Consider the following 27372-nt stretch of genomic DNA (forward strand, 5'->3'; position numbering starts at 1 on the left):
TCTTTACGAAACAAAAGCGATATAATTGTGTTCTTAAAATGTGTTACCAATGCCGAGAGTCCTTTGACGTGTCATCAACGATAAAAGATATTCAGTTGGGGAAAATGAACAAATGAAGCATCTGAACATGCTTTTTGTAATAAAGTTAATTTATGATATCTAATACCAAACAGCAAAAACATTCATTGCTGTATATAAATAACTTGATAGTAAATTGATTCTCTTTTCTTTATAAACGTACAACTTCTGTAAATTCCTTGCTTTAATCTATTGGATGAAATTTTACTCTTGTACCATTTAACTGAATCTGGTTCCTGAAAAGTGATCAATGTAGTTATATAAACACATTTACATGTTAATTACTGGAACACAAAAACAGCCTTTTTGTTTAAGTATATTGTGGTCTGTTAAGTAGCTACACACACACCCAGTGTGATGCCCTCGGATAAAAATTGTACCCCGGCTATTACTGGGTGGGCAATGAAATGGGAATTTGGTGCACAGTTAGCAAAACTACTGCGTTCCGATATAAAAACGCATTGGTCATCTAAACTTCCACACAGTCATTCTTGCCTCGATGTAATGGTTTTGGCTAAAACCAAGCAGAAAGATAAAGCCTAAATAACGTAGTAATGCAACATTGAACAACTGTTGACCACAGTTTATTCAGGAGTCATGTAAATTAAACTACCCATTTTATACATTGCAGAAAGCCAGTCATGCTTTAAAGGTAAGACGCTGAGATGTAGACATCTTGTGGCTGTAATGTGAATAGAATGGAACAAACCAAACTACAGTGCATGGCCCAACAGGTTCAGTAATAAACCACACATTCAAAAAGGTCTTTGGAAGTGACACGATGCATTAAAGAAAATTCACGTTTAAAGAAAAAATGCAGAGGCATCTTGTGGTTACTAAATACTGCAGGTTTTATTACAATGATCTACAAGATGGTTGAAACAACCCCATCCTACAGTCCAACCAGGTTTTTCTCAAAAAGAAACAAAAACACCAATAAAATAAGAGTAGGTAAAAAACAAGCATTTTAAAAGGAGAAAAGATATCAGTACACAAGTTTAAATCACTTTTGAAGACGTGTAAAACATCCGGCATGTTGAAAGCTATAACAATGACAGTCACTCTCCCATGTCAGAACAGTGGGAAGCACATCTTTATCCGTTGGCATTTAGGTGGTATCCATCTGTTGAAAAACAAAATCGACATTACCAAGAGGTACAATACTACTTTCCACAGTCACTCTGCACACAATTGTATTAAGTAATTCTGTAAACAGGGCATAACCCCACTAAAAAAATAAGTACACACCCTAGCATTGTAGGCATCTAACTGGGCATCCAGCTCTTCAGCAGAGAGCTGTTTGTTTCCGTTGCCACTGCCACCTCGCCCCCCTCGTCCACGGCCTCTGGCTCCACCGCCACGTCCCCCACGGCCCTTCTGTGTGCTAAAGTTTCCAATTCTGTTCCTGTTCATGCCGCCACCGCCTCCACGATTCAGACTTTTGGGAGAACAATAGAAAATATTTATCCCACACACAAACAGAAGCAAAAGCAACATTTTAGAAGTCAACTGTTCATTCAACCGTACCCCTGCATCGGAGGCCGCCGCTGTGCATCAATCTGTGATGTAACAAGCTGGATGTTCATTGGACGTCCTGAAAGAAATGAAGAGCTTTAAAATCCAACTAGTTGCGTATCACAAGGGACAAACTGGAAAGCTTTGCCAATACATACCATCAAGAGGAACACCGTTGTACTGCTTCATAGCTTTCAAGGCATCTGCTTTCCTCTCAAAGTGAACATCTGCAGTGCCAAGGCTGCGTCCTGACCGATCGTAATGTACTGCTGCTTTCTTCAAAGTGCCAAATTCAGCAAAGAGCTCCTGTGGTAGAACAAAAGCACTGTTAAGCCAAAAGCTATTCAGTCTTCCACAACCTATATTGTACCTGCACAACTCAAGTACCTGGATGTCGGCATCAGAGACTCCAAAGTCAAGATTGGACACAAGAAGTTTTCCTCCGGTTTCCACACCAGCACCACCGCCGCCACCTCCTCCTCCTCCAGCATTCGTGCTGAAGCCATTGTCAAACAGGTCATGCTGCCACTTGTCTGGGAGCTGCTTGGGCTGCAACAGATGAGAGAGAAGGCACCTGCTGACTTCGGATCCCCAGTCTGTCACTGACAGTCCACTCGGCTGGGTGTTGGGGTAAGCAGGGGGCTCCACTTCAACAAGGCCAGGGGCACCCAGTGCGCTCGCTGTGATTTCCAGCAATCCCTGCCCACCCCATCACTACACACAAGTAAACCAATCCAGGACACAATACAAATGATACAAAGCAAACTCCTGAACGGAGTTGGTCATATGGTTTTAGCTTTACAGAATATACACCACAATCGATTTTGTTGGTGGATGAAAGCTCCGTAAACTTAGTTCTGTATTAATGCTTTACACATCAGTAACAAACACAAAAACAGTTAAAAAAGCAAATATAAATTCATTGTTGCATCAATTGTATACCCCTGGTAAACTGCCCAACCTCCTGGTAGCAACCTGTCTACCTATCAGCAATTCTCAAGAGTCTCTTGAACTCCAAATGGATTCCCAACAGGCTTCCACTGGGTGGATATGGAGTTTCACTGGGATCCAGTGTGTTAAATCGCAGCAAAGTCCATAGATGATCAAAAAGGATGGTTTAAACAAATCAGTGTCCATACTGAAGCAGTGATGGAAGCCACCGAACGTCCATTTTGAACCCACGCCATTGTGACGTGGTTTTATATGAACACACAAACATTACATCTAATCTCAAACTAAATCAAATTTAGTCGTGGGCCTATTGAAAAGGGCGACCAAGATGGTCAAAATGTCCATGGAGTTGACTTTTAAAGCTACACTACAATAGTTTCAATGACCATGAAACCCTTGCCAAACAAAGAGATTTCCTCCGTGGTAAGAACTTCTTGGTTGGGCTGTAAATTGACCAAAACCGACTGGATCTTCATATCTCATCGTAGACCACGTGAAGAACAGTGTAGACGGGCGCTGGATTGTTGAAACCAAAGATGAAACATCGTCGAGTGAATGAAAGGGATCCGCCGTCCTCAAAATGGCGCCGACGACCGCAGGACAGAAGAAAAGCAGCTCCAATCGTTGTGCAATAGTAGATTTAGACGATGCTTTTTTTCTCACACGAATGGTTAGATAGACAGGTTTAGGGAGAGAACATATTATGCACAATATACATCTAAAGAGCTTCTCCGCACTACATTCCCAGAGAAACTCCAGGGGCATGTACAGCGCGCTATCCGCCATGTTTGCTAGGCGGCCTAGAAAGATAAAAACGGACTTCACCCGGGCATGTGGATGTGCCCGTGATTTTCTCCGCGTTCTCCTACCCTGCTGTACGGTGTGGGTCTGCTTCTGCCGCGACTCAGGTTCTGGCGGCTCCTCGTGGGGCCGGATCCACCGCCGCGGCCTCCAAAGCCTCCGCCTGTGTTTCCGAGCCGCCCGGCTCCGCGGGCGCCACCTGTGCCTCCGCGGCCACCGCGCCCTCCTCTCCCGCCGCGCTGCTGCCTGGTTTGCTTGATGATATCGTCTAAGGACATATCCATCTTGTCTCCCATTGTCTGACCCTTGTTAATGCTAAACACTACCGTTCGCTTAAAAACAAAAACAGTACGCGTACAGTAATTCACTGCCCCTGCGCTAACACTCGCTCAACAGAGAGGAACTAACGTCGCACGCGCTTGCGCAATATTTATAGCGGGGGCGCCGATTACGTAACCTGCGTGATGATCGCTTCCGGTTTGGGGCGCGTTTACCTTCGTCAAAAAAGCACAGCTTAGTAATTAAACTAAACTCAAAATCAGATGCATTTATTGAAATGTCACTTTTCCCCGAAGCTAATGTTAATGATGGTAGTACGTCATAATTCTTGTTTCTTTGACAATAACTAGTAATTATAATATAATCACAGTAAATGGATGCAATAGAGTTTTCTTCTGTGGCTTTTTAACAGTATTAAGGCCCTGTTTGGTCATTAAAAGTAATCAGAGCTTCTTTAATGAAACCCTTCATCTCTGTATTGATTAAAATGGGTATCGATGTGTATCATGCACTTCACACCTTTTACATTTTCATTATTATCAAAAGAGATCAATTGTGTGGATTAACAGGTTGGAAATACATATTTAAACCACATTTGTTCCTTTTTGCCTTATTCATTAATAGGCAACATTCATTTTAAAAACAGTTGCATACTGTACATGCTTTTAGGGACATGAGAAAACTAAAAACACCTCATTTTATAATTTCAACGAATCACTTATAATAAGAATAAATCTTTCACTTGGAGGACACAGTTAAAAGGAGATGTCACTCATTCACCCATTCTGTCAGGATGGGCAGTTATAAAGTTTATCACGTTAACGGATGTTACCTAGCATCGTTTCTCATCTTTTTGAGACCGATTATGATATGACCATATCCCAGATTAATAAATTACATGCGGGTAATATGTCCGAGTGAAACTAAAACCCTAGTAGTTCTAGTAATAAAATTCTCTGTATATTATTTAAGGTTACAATGGGACATTGTACGTATTTCACTACTAAGCTGAACAATAAAAGGTATGTAGCCTGCAAAGAACTTACAGCTTTAGAGCACTGATGTCTTTCCAGTTGGCACCACATATGCATTCCAGTATACATGATGCCTTCACAGGGCACATTTCAAAATTATCCACATTTTTTTAGACATACAGCATTCATTGCTCTAAACTGTTCACCCAATGACAATATTTGTGAAGAGAACATGATCACTAGAATGCACCCAGCTATTGATTAAAAAAAGAATAAAGAAACCTCATCCCTTTATTATAAGTTTATAAACATTCTCCTTCTAGGACGCATTTTAAAAGACAAAGATATGTATACACCAATTAGTGCAAGAAGAGTCATTTCCATTTGTTCAGCCAATATTATAGCCAAGGTTACAGGGGGACTGTACATTTTACATGCATTTTTCTGCCATTTTCAATTTCAAAGTGTAAACTAGCATAAAGACGGCCTCAGAGATGAAACAAGCCATAACATGTGTTAATGTTTCAAGATAGATTTAAAGAGATGCAATGTTATAAAAAATATTACAATAAAGCAGAGGTAACATAAAAGTAATCTTTATTTTAACTTTATTTTAAATGCTGGGAACGAAAGATGTGGAAAAGTCCACTTGAAGTTCTTCAAGTTACCAATTCATAGTTAAAAATGGAGGTATATCTACTAAAAATATTTGGCGAACCAAAACTTGCCTGTGCTATCAGACAAAGCTTCATCTATCAAACTAACAGAACAGTCAGCCTTCTAGCACTTCCCTTCGGGTTATGAATGACTGTATACCATTCTTAGAAAGTTTGTGTTGCGTCTGTCCAATAGCATAAGCAGTAAACTGCTCTTTGCCAGTCTCATCGGTCACATCAACATACAAAACAAACGAACATGAACAGGAAATAATCTAAAGCAAATTCCAAGGAACAAAAAAATGTACACCAGGCCCTTGGTTTCTTCCTTATTTGTCAAAAAAACAAAGATCCTGGATGAACATGGAATGGCCACTTAAAAGGCTTCTAAAAACGTAATTCATAAATACATATCAGTTTGTAAGTCCAGGCCATGGTCCATGAGGCAGAGAAGAGAGAGGCTTTCTGGACTAAGATGGCCAAATATCCCGACTTGTGGCTTTTTGTTGGCTGACAAAAGATTGGTTTTGAGTAAAAAAGGTCCCAAATGTAATGGGGAGGACAAAAAACTGCTGGATCAGGAAGAAAGAGGAAAGGCTCTAAGACTTCTTTGAGTCTTGTGTGTTCCGCTTCTTAATGTCATTCAGGTCAACTGGTATGAAAGCTAAAAGAATTGAAAAGGAATTATGTTACAACATTTAATTCACAGATCATTGGTGTACATGCAAGTAAGCCTGCATGAAAACTCAATTTTTGGGGGCTGAACAAACTGAATCACAACCAACAAGACTACTTTGTTGTTATCGGTAGTTAAAAATCTGTTTTATGCAAGTAGTGTGATGGGCACTATAAATTCTGTGAAAGAAAAATGTTCTGTGCAGAAAAACTTAGACATTGAATATATTGTATTTGTTTATTTACATGATTCACTTACTATGTAGGTTGGGATTTGGGGTTTTCTCCACATACTCCTGTGGTCCACGATCATTACGTTCACTATTTTGTGAGGATTTAATGTCCCTCAAAACACAAAGCCAAGCTAGAGAGAAACAGCGTGACAAAAAAACGTTATTACCTTAAAACGGTTTCATATTAAAAAACAAAAGGCCAGGGGCCTGTACCATGAATGTAGCTGAACAAACTCAGGGTAGTTGGATTAGTTTTGGGTTGACAAAACCAAACCAACGTGATCAAGCTTTGTTGATACCATGAAGCAGCTCATGGAGTTTCTTTGTCAACTCAAGCTTTGATCCTGAAGCTAAGATTAGTTTGCGCGCGCTTGCACATGAACGAGTGACGTCAGCATGGCTAAACCAATTGCATTATAAATGGATAAAGCAATTTCCACAATATGAACACAAAAATGAATTTCAGCCATATGTTTCTGCTGTCTACTCAAGAGAGAAGTGTTTCAGAAACACTGCTGATTGCGTTAATGCGCAAGTTAAAAGACTATATAGTACACACATTTACTGTAGTGCTGTAGGGCAAACAGGATCCGCGGGGTACTCGGTGGAACTACAAGGGGTCCGTGTCCTTGCGGGCAACTTTTTTTATGTAAGGCATGGGTACAGAAATATTACAACAAATGTTCATTGAAGCTCCCGCATATTGCAATTTTAACCTGCGTGCGGACAAAAAACATCCATTCAGGAAGCAGAAGCAAGAAAGTTAACCTTACATCTGCTTCAAAATTTCCCTTCCGAGTACACATGAGAGGAGTCGCGTGCAAATAAAGTTCATTCTCGTATATTTCTGAACTTCTGTACAAATTTGTTAAAGCTGTAAACGGCTAATTTCACAGGCAAATGACACGCACCGCTTCTGCATTGTAAACTCTGACATCTTACGTGTTTAAAATCAATGAAACATGCACCTTGTACTGATGGGAATGTCAAACAAGTTGCCCCAAAAAATAACGCGGACTGGTTGCATGTTGGTCTCCTTTTAGTCTGATATGATGCTCTGCAGAAAAAAAACTATTTTTTTTTTTTGCAGAAAGACAACGGAGCTCAGAATTATAAAATAGCGGTGTGTTCTGCAACACAGAGAAGCGGAAGAAAATATAATAATTACACTTAAAAAAACGGCCTGCTTTTACAACAGAATGCATATGCCTCTACCTTTAATAGACTAGTCTTTGCGCCATTAACCAGGGTCAGTCATTTCATTGAAGCCTTAATAAAAACTACTGTTCAGGACAAAGAAAAATGTCCTAATACAGTGAAACTGAAAGTGTTCCTAGATGTTCTGCACCACAGACAAGAATGTAAAAAATGCAATGCAAATACACGTGATACAATAAAAGTGGAATATAAGTAAGTAAATTGAATTTCATGTGAGTGTCAGATTTTACCTATATAGTAAACAATATTTGATTTTATATTTGTAATATATATTTTTATATTAGTATTTTTATTTGATTAAACCGTATAAAAAATAACAAGCCATTCTAACACGCACTGTGAGTCAGTTACGTCACCTATATGTTTCTTTGCTCACAGCTGATTGGTCAAACTTCAGTCTGAGATCTCGAATCCAGAACATAGCCTGCCCCGGAGCAGGTTAGCCGTGCAGCGTAAGATACCATGGCTACGAACACCGAATAAAGCAGAGCTACTTTCATGGTACCTAAAACCCAGGGTCGGCACAAACTAAACTGAAACATAGCTGGCTAGCCACCTAAACCAGCTTCATGGTACAGGCCCCTGGTTTCCCAGACAAGGCTTAGCTTAAGCCAGGCCTAAGTAAAATTAGAATACTGAAGTTGCTTTTAATAAAATCCTGTTAGATAAAAACATGTTTGATGTGCATCTTGAGACAAGCAATGGCACTGATATATTTTAAGATAGGTCAGGGGAATTTATTCTCAGTTAAAAGAAACGTGAATTTTTATTTTAGTCTGGGACCAGGCTTAAGCCTTGTCCGTGAAACCGGGCAAAAGAGCCAAAGAATTGTAACAATCTAGTTTCTCAGTAGATCATATAACAATGTCACTGTAAACATAAATCTTTTGTGTTGGCATTCATCCAATTTTTATTCATTTTAATTGCAAGCAATTAAGTGGATCATAGTATTTACAAGTATAGACAAATACATCAGGTTATGTGTGACGAAGTGGGACAACTTACACATCCCAAACTTGGTTATAAAGGTCCCTTTAAAATACAGTGGACTTACTTTCATGGATGAAGCGCACATTTTCTTCATGTGCGGGTGTGAAAATGTCTCCTGTATTTGTTGGTGACCGAGGGCTTGAAGTCCTCTTGTATGTGTGCATTCTAGGAGTAGAGGAACTGAAAAGGCATATCAAATAATTGAACAAGATTCTTCGATTATGATAAGATGCGCCAAATATACGTGTTAGGTTAAGATTGCATTGAAACACTTGCCTTGTCATTGTGTTTCCTTCAATTGCCTCGCAATATTAAAATGAGGCTTATAGGGAGAATCTTTCTTCAGCGTGTGTCCTAAGACGACAAACACAATTTTTAGAAAAAGACATTGAAGTTGATAGTTAAGATAAGAATAAAAAGCGACAGTACACAACGTTAAACAGCGGTGAAAACTATCAGCTATACGCCAGGGCAATCGACGAATTAAATGCAGCAGTACTATTTACACGTGAAGTGAACATTACTGATCAGAACCATTAGATAATACTACACAGTTATTCTACTGTATCTCTAATGCGACAGGACACGAGTTAAATCAGCAAATCAATGTTTGTGTTTGTTATTGTTTATGTTACAGCTAGTCTGTTAGCATTGTGATTTCATATTGGACATTTTGCTACGACCACTTCGCAAACAAAGCGAACATATCCACAACAAATGCGTCACGAAAGATCACCAATAGCCGGCACATTACGGGAAAGACATTATTTATCAATATCAAACCTGTCCGCTTGTTTTTCTTTCCTCTGTTATCTCAGTATTCAGGCCTGTATCGGCCGAAACGTTGCTAATGCCGACCAACTATTTCCGGGTCAGCTGGAGAAGCCGAGAGAAATGCGCATGCGTGAACCGATGTAAACTATCTCAGTCTTAACTGACGCTTTAATTTAGTTTTCGAACAGTGTTTTCAGCAATATGAATGCATTTTACATTTGTCAAAATTATAGTCCAGGTAGTAAAGGCAATTTCAGCCGTCGCTGACGGGCATAATTAAAGAAATTGGAGAGAATTGTAATTTTCTCATGAACATTTTAGCCGTGTTTTCGTTTTTGTACCAGTGTTCACATAAGGGATCATTTTACCACCTCGTTTATCATCTAATCTCTTTTCACGTGACGTCACGCACTTAGGGCAACGCCCCGTTGGAGGGCAACAGAATGATTGGCTGCCTGCTGTTGTCCGTCAGGTTAAACGTTAGCGATGTCTAACGTTGAGCTTATATAACGAATACTTGAGGAGACCAGTATCAGTATAGATTTATTATGATTTTATTTTCTTTATTTGATTTTATTCTACCTGTGTCCCCACATCAGCAAGGGAAATCAAGGCAGCGCACGTGCAGTAACCACGTCATCACGTCAAAGGTAACCTCATATAAACAACGGATCAACTTATGTTTTGCCATAAATCACACCTTTAAGTAATTTTCTTACCTAAATTGTCATGAACTAATTACAGTAAAACACTTAACTGATATCTAAAGTGAGCTCAAGTTTTATGTGTACAATAAATAAACTGAAAATGCAATAATTTGCAAATCCTTTTGCACCTCTATGTAGTACCAGGAGTACCTTGTGTTTCAAGTGAATGTTGTTTTTTTAATATGATATGATATAATGTAATACAATACAATATAATATGAATATAATTCTGGTGGTAGTATACTGCACAGAATAGATGTAAACGTCACTGCAGCGGAGGTCTGACAGGAATCTGGCGGCTTCGAATGCAAGCTGCCACTTTCACGGGTAACCGTGAGGTAAGAGTACTGAACCACATGCTCCCTGGATCATGTCATCGATATTACCTTTGTTTTTGTAATATTTAATGCAATGAGACTATGCAAAGCTACTTGCGTGTAGAAAAGGATCTTTATTTATGAAAATAGTGTAAAAAATAAGATAAGACTTTAACAAGAGACATTCAAAGTCCCCTCACTTTAAACAGCAACGCACATACACTTTCATCATATGCTAGTCTGATAGCAGGTCATCTATCCAATGCGCTCTCCTGCTGCCCAGCAGACAGAAAGCGCAGAGCTGTGCCAAACGGTGTCCATGTAACTTGAATTGTCGGTGTCTCATCAAGCATCACTTTTCTATTTTACACAGAACTGTGAAAACATTCATGATCGTCAGCATGTCAGGGGAACATCTGATCAATGTACAACACGGCAATGAAAGCATCATGTAAATGAACACATATGTGTTTCCAATGCAGTGATGTGTACATCCTACATATACAGTATGCGGTGTTACTGCATGAGGTTAAAAGGCACACGCACATGCCACGTTAGCTATATTTCAATGCACATTCAATATGTACAGTCATTGCATCTTTGTCTTTGTAGTCTTTCATCAAAACGTTCTCTGCCTCTCAAACAACTTTCTTTTTCGAATCCATCTCCACCAATTGGCTTAATTCTGGTATATGACACCTACTTTTCACAATCCAAAAATTCAAAAGGATAAAATCAAGTCACATCCTACTTATTTGTCCTTAATTTCCTCTATTTAAATCCCCCTACTTCCAAGTTTAGCTTAGAAGTGAAAACGTTTGCAAACTGTGTTTTACATTGACCTTAAAAGAGAACTGGGTGGATGGCTTGCTTTTCATCGTAGCCAGAAATCCGCGTGTTGAAAAAGCTCTAAAACAAAATAAAAATCCTTTTTTCAGGACAACCTTCAAAGACAAAAAATCATATAATGGTATGAAAAAGATGAAATGTCAAATGAGATCAATGTCCTTTAAATGCTAGCTTTGTTTTCCAAGTTCTGCTGCTGTTCCTTGTGTTCTCGTAGTCCTCAGACACAGCCCGTTTCAAACAGTTTCACCAGTTCTTTGCAGTCTGGATCAATAAGATCTGCTGGTTTCTCCCCATTTTCATTTTCTGCTTCCACGCTGGCACCCAGAGACAGAAGGTACCTTAGGCAGAAAGACATATTTTCACTTTAATACAAGATTGAGTAAAAATATAAGAACTTGTCTCTGTTCTAAAACGTTGTGAGCTGCCTACATAGCCAGCTTTAAAAGAACACTAGGCTCTTTTAGAAGCTGTTTTAATATTGCTACGTTATTAGATACCTTCCTTTGCTGGGAAGGCTGTCCCAGAATGTCTCAAAAACATGGATACAATTGTTCAAACTACTCGGCTTATTTTGCTGAGCAATGATTTTTGTACTTCATACTTATTACAGTATTACATTGTTGGATAAGTAACATCGAACTCTATTGTCAAAATAAAAAGTCAAGTCTAATTTAATGTTAATAAAATCCATCCAAATGCTGCTTAAGAGATACACGTTGGACATAAAAGCAGGTGAAACATGCATGTTTTAATTGCGATACTTTTTTGTTTTCTGACAGTCATTATATTGTTGAGACTGTTGTGTTTTTGTTGGTTATAGTGGCACTCACTTTGCGATCTCAGGGAAACCATCGCTGCAAGCCATGTGTAGTGGTGTCCAGCCATTCTCATCCCTCTGATGAACGTCAGCTCCATACTTTATCAAAAGCTTTACACACTCCATGTTTCCAGTGAGCACTGCTTCATGGAGGGCTGCCATTCCTAAGAAAAACAGCAAATACCCCACTAGCATCAGGACCATATACTGCGCATTTAAACATCGCAATTAAAGACATTGAGGACATTCTGTCATTTCTGTACCAGACCGAACAGCAAACAGAAATTAGTTTGTTTCCTGGCATCGTGTCCTGCCATCTTCCATTGTTTAGTCCCTTTTAAACTCATTTTTTACTCAGACCAAGGTGGTCTAGGACTATGCATTACTTAGTTCGCATTCACTATTTGCATGTAAATTTGGTCAATGTCCTGGAGCTTACTCGTTTATAAATATCCTCAAGATGAACATATTAAAAGTAAATAAAAACATATTGATTTCAAGGGCACTTTAAAGCCTGATGCGCGGTTAGCGGAAAAGAATATGATCTACTTGCTTCCTTTTTCTTTTTAGGCACTCAATCTGGGAACTTTAAAGCCAATTCACTGAGCATGTGACAAATATGTCCTGTATGTTATGTCCGTTTTTAATAAATCAAAACCACTGATCAAATACATAAAAAATCTGTGTTCATTCTTCTTACAGTACGCTTAAAGTAATTTAAAATTTGAGATGTAAGATACAGTTTCACAGTTAATGTCACTTTGATGTTATTTGACCCCTGTAAAGGTCAGTCGACCAGTGGTTCTCAAACTTTTTTGTTGTAAGGCCCCCTTTGCGTAGAGTGCATAGCATTGCCTCCCCAGACAAAGACATATAATCTTAAACTTGGAATTTGACTTTAACAAAATACATATTCAGTTATACAGTACAATCCTGGAACATCAATTATTTTTGCTGGTGGTTTTAATTTTTCTGATGTTTGACAATTTATGATCAATTTCTACATCTTCATTAAGATCCCCCTGGATCTATCTTGGGGCCCCCCAAGGCCCCCAGTTTGAGAACCACTTGAGAAGAGGACAGGGCCTGTTCACATTTCTAAGAACATGACAAAAATGAGCAATAGTGAAACATATTATGTTATATAAAATAATACAATATTTTACGTTTGCTTGTAACAATGCCAAAATGATAATACATAAGAAACACTGTCCACAAAGGCAAAATCTGTAGTTATGGCATCTGCCAGCAGGGGCAAACTGCCATTCAGACCCCCATCTCAAATTAATAGCGCAAAGATTACATGGCAACAATAACGCTCATCGCAAAGTCCACCAACAAATTCTTTACTTCATTTTAACCTTATTGAAAGAAACACTTTTCAAATCCATGACACATTTTATGATGAAGTCAAAACGACTGAGTAAACAATTTCTCTTCCACTTGAAGTATGCATGGGAAGATTCACTCACCAGAATGGAAGATGGTGTCCAGACGCACTTTCCTCGCCCTCATAAATCGACCGATCTGCTCCAGCTCACTGTGGCGGATTAAATCCTGAAATATGATATCGTTGGTGAAGCGCACGGCTCGGGCAGGTTTGAGAGTCGCGACGGAGGTGCATGGTTCGCTTGTGCGGGGCGAGCTGCTTTTGCGGGGTGGTTTGCTGTAGAGCGGGGTGTAGGTGGCGGTGGGTTTGTACGCTGGAGTGTAGGCTGGTGGGCTGTAGTAGGATACAGTGTGAAGTGCAGCAGGGCTGTACTTGGTGGGACTGTACGAGCTGCTGGAGTACTGTGAAGGTGTGTAATGAGTGTATGTGTTTGAGCGTGTGTACTGTGACACCGGGTACTGGTAGCTGTACTTCATTCCCGCAGACAACGCGACCTCCCCGTGGCTCTGGGCACGAGAGGAAGACAACCAAATCAAAAGACTTGAGGCGATCTCCACAAAACTGTAAAATCCTTTTTTGGGGGCTCTTTTTTTGCAGTTGGAGAAAGGTCACAACAACTTCCTCCTCTTTCAGTCCAGAACAATTTTCACCTTTCCAGATAAATCTCTTCCTTTTTGGGGGGTCGGTATCTTTCTCTAGTCACGTTTTGTTAATTTATTCATCCAGTCATGACTTGTATCATCAACGTTATCGCATGGTGTTCGCTCAGTGAACTCTCCTGATAGTGAAGGTTGAAGCGGGACTCTATATATCCTTTTGTAGGGTTATTTTGAGGATGTCATTCCGTGTATCAAGTGACTTCGACCGCTGCGAGTGGCTGCAATGTAACCCCTCCCACTGCACTTTCAAATGCTCGTGACCCTAGACTCAGCCCCTCCAATAAAAATCTCTGACGGACAAAATTAATGTTGTCTGACCAACAGCAAAGATCCCTTTCAAAAAACGTAGTAGCTGAGTGTTTACCATATCAATGAGATCATCCTCGATGGCGTGATGGCCAGCAGCTGAACAGATGGGCAGCAGCTGATAATATGAATATTTTGAATGGGACATGTGATCTATGATATTTCAATGTGTCGTAAACCATGTTGATCAGTGGGTTTTAAACAGTCACACAGCTTAGTGAACATTATGCACCGATTTGTGAGATGGGACAACAAATAGGTGTGCAATAGCAACATTTATGTACCAATGATTTACTTTTAGCCTGTTACCCTGTTGAAATGTATTAATTCAGTTTTTTATACAGCTTCATACTTTTCTTCTGACAGTGTACTGTGTATATTTTTTGGAGGATTTATTGACAGAAAGGCAATTTAATATACATAACTTTGTTCAGAGATGTAATCAGAGATCAGAGATGTACAAACACTTTGCATAATGAAGCGTTATGCTTTTATCACGCCATGTTGTATCTACAGTAGCCCTAAACAGACAAACTGATCTATAGAATGCGTTTTGTACATTATCTCATTCGGGAGTCCTCTCTCTCCACTGTAGAGCTTTGAAAGGGAGGGGTGGAGTGAGCCATTGGTTGAAATTTGCATCCTCACCGCTAGATGCCGCTAAAAAGCACACAATGGTCCTTTCAGGGATTTTAATGTATTTTTACCAAAGATCAAACCAATCAAATTTCAAATATATTTAATAGAAAGTGTTTTAAAAATTTCAATTAAAACGGATGTTTGTATTTTTAATCATGTATTTGTTATGTTCATGTAAATTTGCAGTCTGTTTCTGTAATTTGACGTTTTTACCGCATAACATGTTAATTCTGTCAAATGAAACATACAAAATACTGTCAAAAAAGCATACAAATTGATATCTAATAAAGATATTTACCTATTTTCTTTCTTAAGCTAAAGTACAAGCTCTAGCAATGTGTTTTGTGTGCATTTCCTGTATAAATATGCAGTATAATCAATTGATTTCATTGACACACAGACATTTTCATTCCAGTTGTTGGATGCAAGTTTTCTTTACTCAGTGTTTCTGCACAGGAACACTGGATGCATCTGCTTTTTGTTTATAATGACTTGTTTAGCTTTAAATGTTGTTATGATTTGATGCATACTGGCGAGACAAACATCTAAACATTGGCAGTGTACGGTGGCAGTGCGTGATGCTGTCTAGTGTTGGCTCATATGGCTGTAAATAACATCTGCTAAATTTAACACCTCCTCGGAATTGCCCCAATAGGTCATATGGGGCATACTCACTCACTGTAGCAGGAATTGAGCTAATTTCCTTTTTGGTTCTATGTGTGTGACCTGGTATTTTGAGGAATTCATTATTGTGATCATGTGAATTAACATGCTTCATTATTACTCATTTTTATTAAAATTGTCAATGTAGCCTTGTGTGGTTCTAAGCGTTTTATAACTTACTTTTCCCAAAAAGCACAGAAGATATTGGTTAAGATTGAATGGTTATCAAGTTAAAAGGGTTAAACTTCTCAAGCCAAAGGATAGCTCTGTGGAAGTCATTGTCTTTCTCAAATCTTACTCAAATGTTCGGAATTCACATGGGCTTTTATCTTACTGGTGCTTTTTTGTGTCAACGTATGGTGTAATTTCAAAAAGAACAGCCAAACATTCTGCAAAATGTCTCCTAATGTGGTTTGTGGAGTGAAATAAGTCATATGGGTTTGGAACAACGTGTTACAGATTTTTCATATTTAAACTGTACTTAAACTCAGTGCATCAGCAACACAACAGGGCCGGTAACATTTTGGAAGCCTACTGTGCTTTTTTATTCAGTTGAACTGGAAGCCTCATAATGTTCTTACAACAAGAGATTTCTTGACCTTGTTAAGGGTTTAAGAGGTCAGAATGATGTACGTGACTGCTAACACATAGCTGGTCGATGGTATGACTTGTTTCATCGTGCTATGATCTTTAGGTCACACCCGCAAATGCAGCTGTCCTATCAGACGTACTGAAACCTTCAGGAGCGCCTGAGCTGCCTCCATCCGGATTTCAAAGGACTCTGTTTCAGACTCCAGCATTTCACAGAAGGTGTTCGCCGGCCAAGAGAAATAGCAAGTCATAATCCGTTGGCTCAGTTCTCAACGGCATGCATCAGCAACACTGCTCTGACCTCAATAGGACACGACCAAGGCACATTTATATCATGAAGGGAAATGTTGATGTCCACACCTTTATATCCAAAACTCACAGGGATAAAGCATTTTTAAGGGTTTTAACTTATCATTTAAAAGCCCCACTGAAATCACAATGAAAGTTTGTTTCCTTTTATATAAAAAAAGTTAACCTTAAGGACGTCAATAAACTGTTTTGCTTCTACACGCTGACAAAATTCTCATTTAGAAGATACAAGCGGTCAAAACTGACAGTCTGACACATCATGACATCACAGCAACTCATCAAAGTTCTCGTCCAATAAAATCCGAAGAGTCCTGCACCCTTCACAATGAGAGCTGCGGAAGCGGGGGCATCAAATCAGCCACTTGTGCACACATTTATTATGTCCTATAATGCACTAGGGGCAATGCTCCCCCTCCCATTTGAAGCTACGGTGGCTGACACAGCACTAAGATGTCATCATGTTTTCTCTTCTTTGCTAAAGGAGATAAAATATTTAGGAAACGCGTTATGTAGAGTAGTTTGTCCATTCAGGGCTACTTTAAGACAATATGGTGACTTCCATGTAAGGGGACCAGTGGTGTATGTAGATATAAATAGCTCATTCTAAGATAATAAAAACAACGCTTCATTCTGTAAGGTCATGAGGACATGGTTATGTATATTATATTGCATTTCTGTCCACAGATCCTCCAAAAATGTACACACTGAAACTTTAATGAATTTCTAGGAAGTCCTTTCAGAATTTTCTGCAACCCTATTTAGAGAGCGAGAGTGTAGGGCATCTCAGTACAGACGTTGATATATTTAAACGTGCAGATAATTTAATTTTCACTGTCAGGGCTGTTAACTTTTACCCCAGCAATCATTTTGCACACTCTCTTTTATGGCAGTGCAACAGTGCTTGTCCCAAAGCTGAGGAGAGAATAGATTTGATTGGCTGGAAGAGATTGTTTCTTAAAGCATTGCATCACCCTTGGATACGTGCCAACATGATGTGACCCCCATGTGACAGGGTCACCAACACACATGAAGTATGCTAAACATAGTACAAGAAGCCCCACACCCATGAAGGGTAGCCTACGTGAGACACGCTTCATAAGAAAGAGCAAGGAAATCCTAAACCACACAGCAAAGCAAAGTGTACTGCCATAGCCTTGGGTCTCTTTATTATCATTACCAAAACGTTTGACACATTGTGATTTCTAGGCTACTAGTTAGGGGTGCAACGGAAAGCAGCTGATCTGTGATCCGTACGTCCTACTGTTCGTAACGCACTTGACCTGCGGAGTATATTTGCTCGCTTTTTTTAAATTTGCGGATTAATCTTCATTTTAAAATGTTTTAACGATCGCAAAGTAAAGAAAAATTTAAAGTTTTTCCCTTGATTTTTAAGTAATTTCATAAATAACTACACTGCAGTCATGTGTTCACATGAACAGAGCATGTTAATCGGCCAGCAACAATGGCTAGCGGAGGAGCGGAAGATCTTGAAAAGCCTCCTGCATCATTTCAATCACATGTATGTGAGCATTTGGGCTTCCCCTAAACATTGGCAGTGCTACAAAACTGTTACAGTATGTAGGCACTGTGGCATGAGAAAGCCGTATGAAAGTGGCAATACATTGAGCATGCCCACGCATCTGAAGCAACATCACCCTGGTTAGACAATGACAGGATTCACATCACAACAACCACAGCAACAGCTTGTCATTGCGGCCAACATGAGGCCATACTCTGTCATGGAAAACAAAGGGTATACAAATATGTTGAAAGTGCTTGAGCCAGCTACGTAATACCCTCACACGCCCACTTTAGCATGATGACCGTGCCAGAACTTTACGAACAGGAAAAAGTCTAAATTGTCGCATACTTAGCCAATGCATCCTTTGTTGCGATCACCACTGATGGGTTGACATTAAGGGCAGCTACAGAAAGCAACGTAACTGTGACTGCTCACTACACCACACCGGAGTGGGAGATGCAAAGTGCGGTGCTTCAGACAAGACTGTCTATGAGAGTCAAACAAGCACAAATCTGGCACAGGTACTGATAGAAGCAGTAGTAGAATGGAAGTTAAAGAGGCACAAAACATGTAGCAATATCCCAGTCAGAATGCCAGAAACCAAGTAAATGGAGTAACATTTACAACAGCGGCTCATGTGCTTAAGACCAAGCAAGAAATGCTACAGCTACCAACCCACATGCTCATACATGATGTCAAAACAATATGGATATTAACAATAACAATAACAATATGGTATTCTACTTTTGACATGTTAGAGCGCTGTCTTGAGCAGCAGGTAGCTGACAGAAAAGACACTGAAAAAAAGATCTGAGATATTGTCACTGTTTCTGATGATGATGTGAAAGTGCCAGAAGAGGTCCTCCAGGTGCTCAAAACAGTCACAACACTTTTGACCGCTAAAAGGCACCGTCTGTGTCCATGTTCCTACATCTGAAAGCCATGATTCTACAACCCATGGCTGCAAATGAGGAAGACAGCAACATGAGAGTTGTCAAGGCTGCCATTAGAGGGGATCTGAACTCCAGATACCCCCCCCGGTATTCAAGATTACCTTATAAATCTACTGCACTTGATCCAAGGTTCAAGTCCCTGACCCACTTAGAACCTGCCCTACGTGAAAAGACACACAGTGATCTGACCACTGAGATTGTTGCCACTCAAGAGGTAAAATACTAAATAGTAATAATAATTGAGTTAAGAGAGCATTACTTACAATAATCAATGATCTGCAGTCTAGGTTACGCTTTTTTATCTAACCAAATATTTGTATTATGCATATGTTATTGATTTCCAATGAAATACAGTTAACTACTGTAAATTAGATCATTCTTGTCTGCAGGGTACATTTCCTCCACAAACAAGTCTGCCATGAAGGGAGATACATTTGTGGGGATATATTAGTGAAGGAGTCAGACACAGACAAGACTTTTGTCAACACCATCAAACACAAGGTCCTACAGTGCAGCAAGCAGTATGCTAGTGGATGGTGGTTATTCACTGGCATGGTGGAAATAAAATGAACACTCTGTAAATACCCACATATTGGAAAGCTGGCAAGATGCTACCGTGCTGTGCCTGCCACTTCAGTGCCCAGTGAAATGGTGTTCAACATATCACATATAGTCACTGCTCTTTCCCCAGAGAATGTTGACATCCTCATCTTTTTGAAAAATATAAATTGTCATTATAAGCTTAGGTCTGTGTCCAGGCCTTTATATACTGAGTACTGAATATTTTATTTAAAATGTTGATTTATTCAGATGGTTTTTATTTTTTAATAAGACAATGGTTCAATAGTTTTTTTTGTTAAAGCCAATGGTTAAATAGCAAGAAACAAAAATATTTATGTTTCTTGCTTTTCTTGCATTAAATGGAAAGCAAAACAGAATATAAGTTCAGGGTGGTTTGGTAAAAGTTACCCATGTTTTCTGCTGGTGACTGATTCTGAAGTTATTTCTATACATATCCTGCATACCTGATCCTTTGTACTGTATATCTGGGATCGCCTTAGACTGGTTCAGGTGATCATAGCCAATGTGTGGATACAGATACTGAGGTTGAGCTTGTCTGATTTGGTGTTCCTTAGGGCACATATACTATGTACTGTGTATCTTTTTTTTCCGAAAATGTATTAGTAATATTTTTCACAGTAGGAAAACTATTGTGCATCATCAAGGGTCTTGACCATAATTCTGACAGTTTACATGCTGTTCTCCCTCAAAATCTGAAGCTCTTATGGAAGGTTTTGGCCTCTGGCTGCAGTTTCAGTCCTGCTGTCAGTAGATTAGTGATGGTCCCAGTGCTTTACTGTAGAAGGCCTGATAATGTGTCTGTCAGGTATTGCATTATTAGATGTACTGCTGCTGACCATGAGCTGACCGACAGACCCAGTATTTCAGCACAGCTAAGACTGCAGACATTTATTTTCCATGTAACCTGTCAAACAGGCTTATGAGCTTGTTAATCTAAGGCCAACAATGTTTTTTGGATCTGTTTATATTTTTAAAGGGTCTCACAGAGAAGAACTTCAGAAATGCTCTTCTTAAACGTAACAAGAAGACATACTTAAATGCAGTAGAGACCTCCTAAAATTGTCATGTCAGACCCATGTTTTTTATGTGGAGAAAGGGCATGGCATTGTTTTGGTTTTGTCATGCCATGCTCTCTCTCCGGTGTCACGTCTCCTAGCCCCGCCCCCTTGTTAGTGTCCCATTAGTGTGTCATCCATCTCACCTGTCCCATGATCTCCCAGCTAGTTCCCATTAGAGTCTTGTCACCTGCCCATCACCGTTCCTCATCAATCTTCCCTGCTAGCCTTCCCTTAATCTTGTTTTAGTGCCCTTTGTCCCGTGTCGATGGATTGTAATCTTTACCTTGTTTGCATTCTCGCCTTGTGGATTACCCTGTTCCCTGTTCCCCAGTTGTATTTTGGATTTATTATTTAATTCTCGTACCTTGTTTGTTTTGTCCCCCTGTGGGAAGTTTTTGTTTGTATTGTTGTTTTAGTTCTCGTGTTTTCCCCATCTTGGGTTTTTTGTTGAATTTATTAATAAAGTATTTTTTGTTAATTGCCTGCCCTGCATTTGGGTTCTTCCTGTATGTATGTAAATGTATCATACATTTACAATTTTGTAATCTGTTATTTTTTGCGGGACGAACATTATGCGGCAATTTATATGAAAGACAAATCATAAAATGTTCCTCTCTGAACATTTCTTCAGTTGTAAAGTGTATTAAGCTGCCCATGTATGCAGTATTTTAAAGCATCATAGATGCACTACTGATGCTCCAAAAGATGCAACATGATTGGACTCAGATATCTTTTTTTTGGTCAAGATAAGGGCAGCTGCCTATGTAGCTAATAGGCATCAGGGTAACGTATGTTTTTGTCACGGGGTGCGTAGTGGAAGAACCCAATTGCCAGACAGCGGGGTGAAAGGATTAGCAAAAAGATTTTAATGAACAATAACAAAAACACCATCGATGGGGAAAACACTAACTAAACAAGTAACAAATAAACAGAACACAATCACTTCCCACAAGGGGGGCAAAAATAACAAAACACTAGGTAATTTAACATTAAGCAGACCAGACCAAGACATGACCAAAGAACTCTACATACGGTGCAAGAAACATATACAACGTACGAGCAAGACAAGAGGGCATTATATTGGGAGACTAACAAAGGAGATAACAATGGCCAGGTGTGGGTAATGAGACACAGGAGGAAAGCTATACTAGGAACGAGAGGGGCGGGGCCAAATGACGAGACTGGAGAGACCGCATATTATGTCCTGATTGACAATAATATGTTTCTCTCCACATAAAACACGTGGGTCTGTCATGATTCTGCCCCTAGACCAGAAAATCAAGACAAGACAAGAGAAGGCAGAATCATGACAGTTTTGACAAGAACTATGGGTTTTTACTTGGATATCTGGACCATAAACACCACAGATGAGCAAAGGAGCATTTAAGAGGGGGTTCAGACCATGACCCTTTGAAACAGAATCAGACAGACCAAGCACAAATGTATATCTAAATCAGGCTTCAGTAATCCACTATCTAGAGAAAGCAGCTAAACACTCTGATGCCAGCCAGAAGCAGTATTTGGAAGACTGCATTTATAACAGGCTGTTGTTAGATGAGATTTTCATTCGTCCTATATTTAAAAATCTAATCAGCCAACAAACCAAATAATAATAAAAGTAATGTATTAATGGTTGATAAATTAAGTTTAGGTAAACTAAATATAAAAACGTGCTATCCAAATTTAATGTAAAATGTATTTCACGTTACAGAAAGATTGTTTGCTTCAGTGTTGTGTTGAATGTGTCGAATGAGTGTTTAACAGACTGGAGAGGGGATAGATTTTAAAGTTCTGGCACTGGTTACTGTTGCCTAGTTTTGGTTCAAACGGAGCTTTGCACTCAGCATAACAAGCCTCATCTACAGCTGCAAGAGACCGGCTGCCATTCTCTAGACTGTTACCACGCTTCAGTCAAGCACATGTTTTCCATTTGGTTTCCTTTAATGTCAAAAATAGAACATCGGTAAAACGATAGAGGATTGAATTAGCAATGGAAAGATCCTGAGTTTGACCCTCAGAGAAAACACTCTTACAGATTAAATGTATACCTTGAGTGCAGTCGCTAAGGCTTAACGCGTTTGCCAAATGCACAGGTATAAAAAGATGACAGAAATGTTAATATATCTGGTGCAAACATATAAAAAGCTATGATTAGATTGACAAATTTGTAAATAACAGAGCTAACAGCAGTAAACAAAGACTTTGATAGAAGTAAAAGTGCTAAGCTCAACCACAACAACATAATTACTGCTCTTGTCTTCTCTAAAGTCTAAATCTTCCTGGGGCAGGGTTTATGTAATTTCATGGGTTTGTGATGTCACTGCTCAAGGAAGTAGCTAGTTGCACTTTAAAAGTGATCTCTAATAAGGAAAAAACCTTACATTGCTGTAAAGTTTGAGTGTCGTATCTTTGCAGATCGTTTTGCTCAAACAGCAGCATAACACATTAACTAAAGTTGAAAAGTGAATCGTATGACCCATTCAATTAAAATATCTTCTTTAACAAAGTTAAATCCCTTTAATATTTTGCAATATATCTATTTAGAGGATAATGAGAAGACATACTTCATAGACTAGAATTCTGAAATCACACACTACAATAAACAACTATAGGATTTAACCAATTTTACTTAAATCAATGTGTGATGTTTTTTCACACAGCTTATTTAAGCGAATTTGACTTATTTTGTGTCAAGGTAAAATTTACACAAAAAGGTCACAAGATGTGTGGAATGATCAAGCCCTTTTTTTCTCAATTCGGCTGCGTCCCCCTATTTCTTACTATTTAAGGAATAGGGGGACGCAGCCGAATTGACAACAACAACATTTCTTTGTTCAGCCGGTTGCCACAAGTAAGGCCTGCCAATGTAAGCTGTTTGCCAGGCAAACTTACATTGAGCGGGTGCGAGGAATGCTAGCTTGCGAATAGCCCAAGGTTCTGAGAAGAGCCGTGCAGCTGTTTCTGAGCGTTGCAGGCGTGAGTGTGTGCATCTGACTTCATAGGCTGGCCAGAGAGAGCTTTGATGCTATGATTGTTTGTGTGGGGATAGAGTTCCCGTTCCGAAAAAATATTGAGTACGCCGGATGGTCACTGTGTTGCTTACACAATGGGGATGTGCGTCTTACCCATAACGCAGCCTGTGAGGGCTTAGCAAGGAAGAGTGAAATTTAAAGGACAGGACAGAGTACGAGGAAAGGAAACTTAAGCCACAGGAAAAACACACTGGTGCGAGCTTGTACATGTGCCGTGTTGTAGCGTACAAGTGTACGCAGCCACAAAAGACCGCCTATTCTCCACGCACTAGCCAGAAGGATTTTAACTTTACCTTCTAAAGACCTAAAAGTTTGGTTTAAAGACAAAAAAAGACGTGCAAAGCACAATGTTTTTTCACCATTCCAGACTTCTTACAGTGTTTGGCGCGGCCTTGTGTCTATACATAACAGAAATAAAAAGGGCTACTTTCAGTATGTTTTTCTGTCATCTGAGGTCGCGTTCATATGTAAACTGCATGTGCTTATTTCGTCCATTAGATCTAACAGTTTCCGCAAACACTTGCTTAATAGTGCTTATGTTTTCACTGTCGTCAGGTAAATACGCCTCTCCACATTAAAGTTTTTGTGCCGCTTCAATCAACATTCTGACCGGAAATCACTCACGAAGGCTAACATGGTTCCATGTGACCTTGTCTTCGAAGTCTGATGTTGTTTTATGTAAAGCTTACATTTAAATGTGCCGTATTAACTTATAACGTATTAACGTTATATTTGTAAGGTAAATGTTTTTTGCTATGGTATTAGATAGTATCTAGTTTTGGTGTCATATAAATTTGCTAATTAGAAAAATACAAGATAACATGATGGGTCAAAACCAGGATAATAAGAACTATAAAAGTGAAAATGTTGGCAGAGCAGGTAAACATTTTAATCAATCTCTGTTTATCACCAATAAACCTGTATCAGACTCTAATTCATCTCCAGTGTTTGGTTCAGAAATCTGGTAGTGCCAGCAGCAACTGAAAAATGTTGATTGTGCACTATACTTGGCCCCCCTCTGTAAAATGTGGCCCTAATGTGGCCACTGCTTCTAAAATATTCTAGATCTGCAACTGTACAGTAAGATAATGCTCAGTTAGGAAACCTGTGATGGATATTTTTGCAATTTTATGTTTTTCAAACAGATGGCGACAGAGAGCCAAAAGTTATGAATTGCAGTTTTAAAGGTGCTGTGTATAATTTCTTTGAGGATCTATTGACATAAATGTAATATAATGTACATAACTATGTGTTCAGAGGTACCGAAGCGTTATGTTTGAATTACCGCAAAATGGACTATTTCTATCTACGTACACCCGGGTCCCCTTAAAGAATTCACCATGTTGTTTCTACGGTAGCCCTAAACGGACAAACTGCTCTACAGTGCGCGTTTTCGTAAATACATTTGCTTCTTCTGCAAAGAAGTGAAAAAATTAAGACATCTTATTCCTGTGTCAGCCACCGTAGTGCTTTGAAAAGGAGAGGTGCAGTCAGCCGCTGAGGTGCATTTCGCAACCTCACCAATAGATGCCGCAACATCTTAGACAATGTACCTTTAAGTTAGAAACAACTGTTCTGGCATGTTCCTAGACATTTTAGATTGAATAATATTGGCCTACTCAGTCAGTTGATTTTTACCACTGTCACACATGCAGAGATTAGAAATATTTTCATTGCAGGTTTTAAGGTAAACTGTTTTGCACAAGCTACACTAAAATCTGACTGAATATGCCTTGACTAATATGCATGAAAACAAAGACACTGTGTTCTAGCTCCTTCTAAAATTCATCACGTCCATTCAGATGAGAATGAATTTGATCTTCAGGCTGGGTGAAGGTTAGTGAGAAGCAAACTGCCTGCATGAGCTCATTGCATTACAGGGATATCATCTGCAGAGGGATTATGGACTAATCCGGTCACCTTATTCCCGTCCCTTCATCTGGTCAAGCCACAGCCAGCGTTTCGAGGAAAGTGGAAGGTTATGTGATAGAGATGACAGGACAATCAGATGCCAACTGAGGATTTCACAATTGTAGTATACAAAGTTTTTGTATTGTTCTTCATCTAAAATGTATGGTTAAAGTAAGACACTTGCAGTGGAGGTCATGCATGGTCACTGCATCCACTTACATAAATCCAGACAACAAACATTATCTTACACATTATTTTAAAATAGCTACAAGAATGTAACTATAATTGCTTACAGACGTTGTCTGTATGTTACTATATGTAATATTTAGTCTTTCAGCTTCGGTGGCATGATTATATAATGCTGGTAAACTTTTGCACAGATGCCTGGGCACATTGACCACTGCCTTTCTCTGCCTGTTTCATTGACACCCCTTCTTATAGATATCAGTTTCTCTTATCATATCATCTCTGTACTTCTCAAGTATACATGTTCATTACTAAAGTGGACTGAATGAAGGAAGGCGTACATAATAAACAAGATAGCAACAGCATGGTCATGGGTTCAATTCTTAGACAGCAAACATTCTGATAAAATATTGAATGTGTTTCTTTTTATTTCAGTTTCAATAATATGAATAAATTCAATGTGTAATTGCTTAACTTCATCAGAAACACTTTATTGGTCATTTATAAAAATGTAACACTTTTATTATCCATATTTTATGGCTTTCAATGTTTCTCCATACTGTTATTGTTTGCCTTCATTTATTCATTTCACAATGGTGAATAACCAGAGCACGAGGTACTTGCTGCTATGTTTCTTTACTGAAGATGCAAAAAGAAAAATCGCAAATCTGGGTAAAAGTCTACAGCTCTGAAGAAACATCTCAGCATCAGTATCTAGAGATTCTTCAGTTGAGGGTTCTCTCATTCACAGACTAGCAAACTCATATACAAAGTTTGCATCGATGTGTTAGAAAAGCAAAGATCTAACAAATCAAAGTATATATTTGTAATAGTCAATATTCCTCTTTATACCAGTGCATTCAGATGATGATTCAGTTATGATGTTAAGCTTCTTTAAATTGAACACCTCTATTTTAAAGGGGTCATATGGCGCGAATACGTGTTTTTCTGTGTCTCTGGTGTGTTATAAGTTGCCCACGCATGTGTTAGACACGTAAAAATGTAAGTGTCGGAACAAAAGATGCATTCTATCTATGTTCGAATGCTCACCCAGACCTGCCTGAAACGCCTCGTGTAACCACACCCCCACAAATCTATATCAGTTCGTGGTATGATTTGACTAAGAAAACTGTAAAATAACATATACAGCATGCTGAAAGTGTTGTCCTTTGGAAAGTTGACGTCTTCAATTTTGTATTCATTGTTTTGATGTACAATGGTTGCAATTATATATATTTTAGTTAACGTTCCTAATAACCACACTGTTGTTGATTTTGTGTGACATTTTCTCTTTTCCCATTGAGTTTAATTTCCCTTTAGCTCCCTTCATCACGTGTCACCTGAAGAGACCTGCAGCTATACAGTAGCTGAACTTTTAAAGGGTGTATCCGCGAAAGAGGAGCTCCTCGCCACAAGCGTAAGATATTCATAATGTAACTCACTGCACTGGCCCCATAAGGCAACGTGGAAGTCAACATATTCCCAGAATACATTTCACAGGGGTCAGCGTGCCAATTTTAGCATAGAAGCTAAAGGCAGGTCTGGGATTCTTCTCTACATCGAGACAGGGCTCGTGTTGGGATGGAGAGACGGGCGAGTGAGCGATACTTTATGGTACTAAAAAGGCAGAACATTACGTTCCCCCTCCCCAAAATAAGCGCAGGACAGAGAGTGGTGAAAAGAGCAAAGCAAAGGCCCCACTCATTACAGCACAGGGTTAATATAATAATGCATTAC

The 27372-nt window shown here is 39.2% G+C and overlaps 3 protein-coding genes across 3 annotated transcripts; all 3 read right to left on the bottom strand.

Annotated features, from left to right (window-relative positions):
* Window positions 1-637: 637 nt before the first annotated feature.
* Window positions 638-3940, bottom strand: alyref (Aly/REF export factor). The gene is made up of 6 exons (XM_079457632.1): window positions 3414-3940; window positions 1981-2142; window positions 1752-1899; window positions 1606-1672; window positions 1327-1516; window positions 638-1201 (listed from the first exon to the last, which is right to left on the bottom strand). The coding sequence occupies exons 1-6, from the start codon at window positions 3639-3641 to the stop codon at window positions 1187-1189; spliced, it is 810 nt and encodes a 269-aa protein (XP_079313758.1). The 5' UTR covers window positions 3642-3940; the 3' UTR covers window positions 638-1186.
* A 1238-nt stretch (window positions 3941-5178) lies between these two features.
* mcrip1 (MAPK regulated corepressor interacting protein 1) lies at window positions 5179-9497 on the bottom strand. The gene is made up of 5 exons (XM_079455818.1): window positions 9154-9497; window positions 8647-8724; window positions 8435-8550; window positions 6189-6293; window positions 5179-5918 (listed from the first exon to the last, which is right to left on the bottom strand). Exons 2-5 carry the CDS (start codon window positions 8652-8654, stop codon window positions 5854-5856), a joined length of 294 nt encoding a protein of 97 aa, XP_079311944.1. The 5' UTR covers window positions 8655-8724; window positions 9154-9497; the 3' UTR covers window positions 5179-5853.
* Window positions 9498-9722: 225 nt separating this feature from the next.
* Window positions 9723-14010, bottom strand: ppp1r27a (protein phosphatase 1, regulatory subunit 27a). The gene is made up of 3 exons (XM_079455778.1): window positions 13307-14010; window positions 11848-11998; window positions 9723-11355 (listed from the first exon to the last, which is right to left on the bottom strand). The coding sequence occupies exons 1-3, from the start codon at window positions 13698-13700 to the stop codon at window positions 11235-11237; spliced, it is 666 nt and encodes a 221-aa protein (XP_079311904.1). The 5' UTR covers window positions 13701-14010; the 3' UTR covers window positions 9723-11234.
* Between the last annotated feature and the right edge of the window lie 13362 nt (window positions 14011-27372).

This window comes from Barbatula barbatula (assembly GCF_947034865.1).
Source record: "Barbatula barbatula genome assembly, chromosome: 5".
Lineage (NCBI taxonomy): Eukaryota > Metazoa > Chordata > Actinopteri > Cypriniformes > Nemacheilidae > Barbatula > Barbatula barbatula.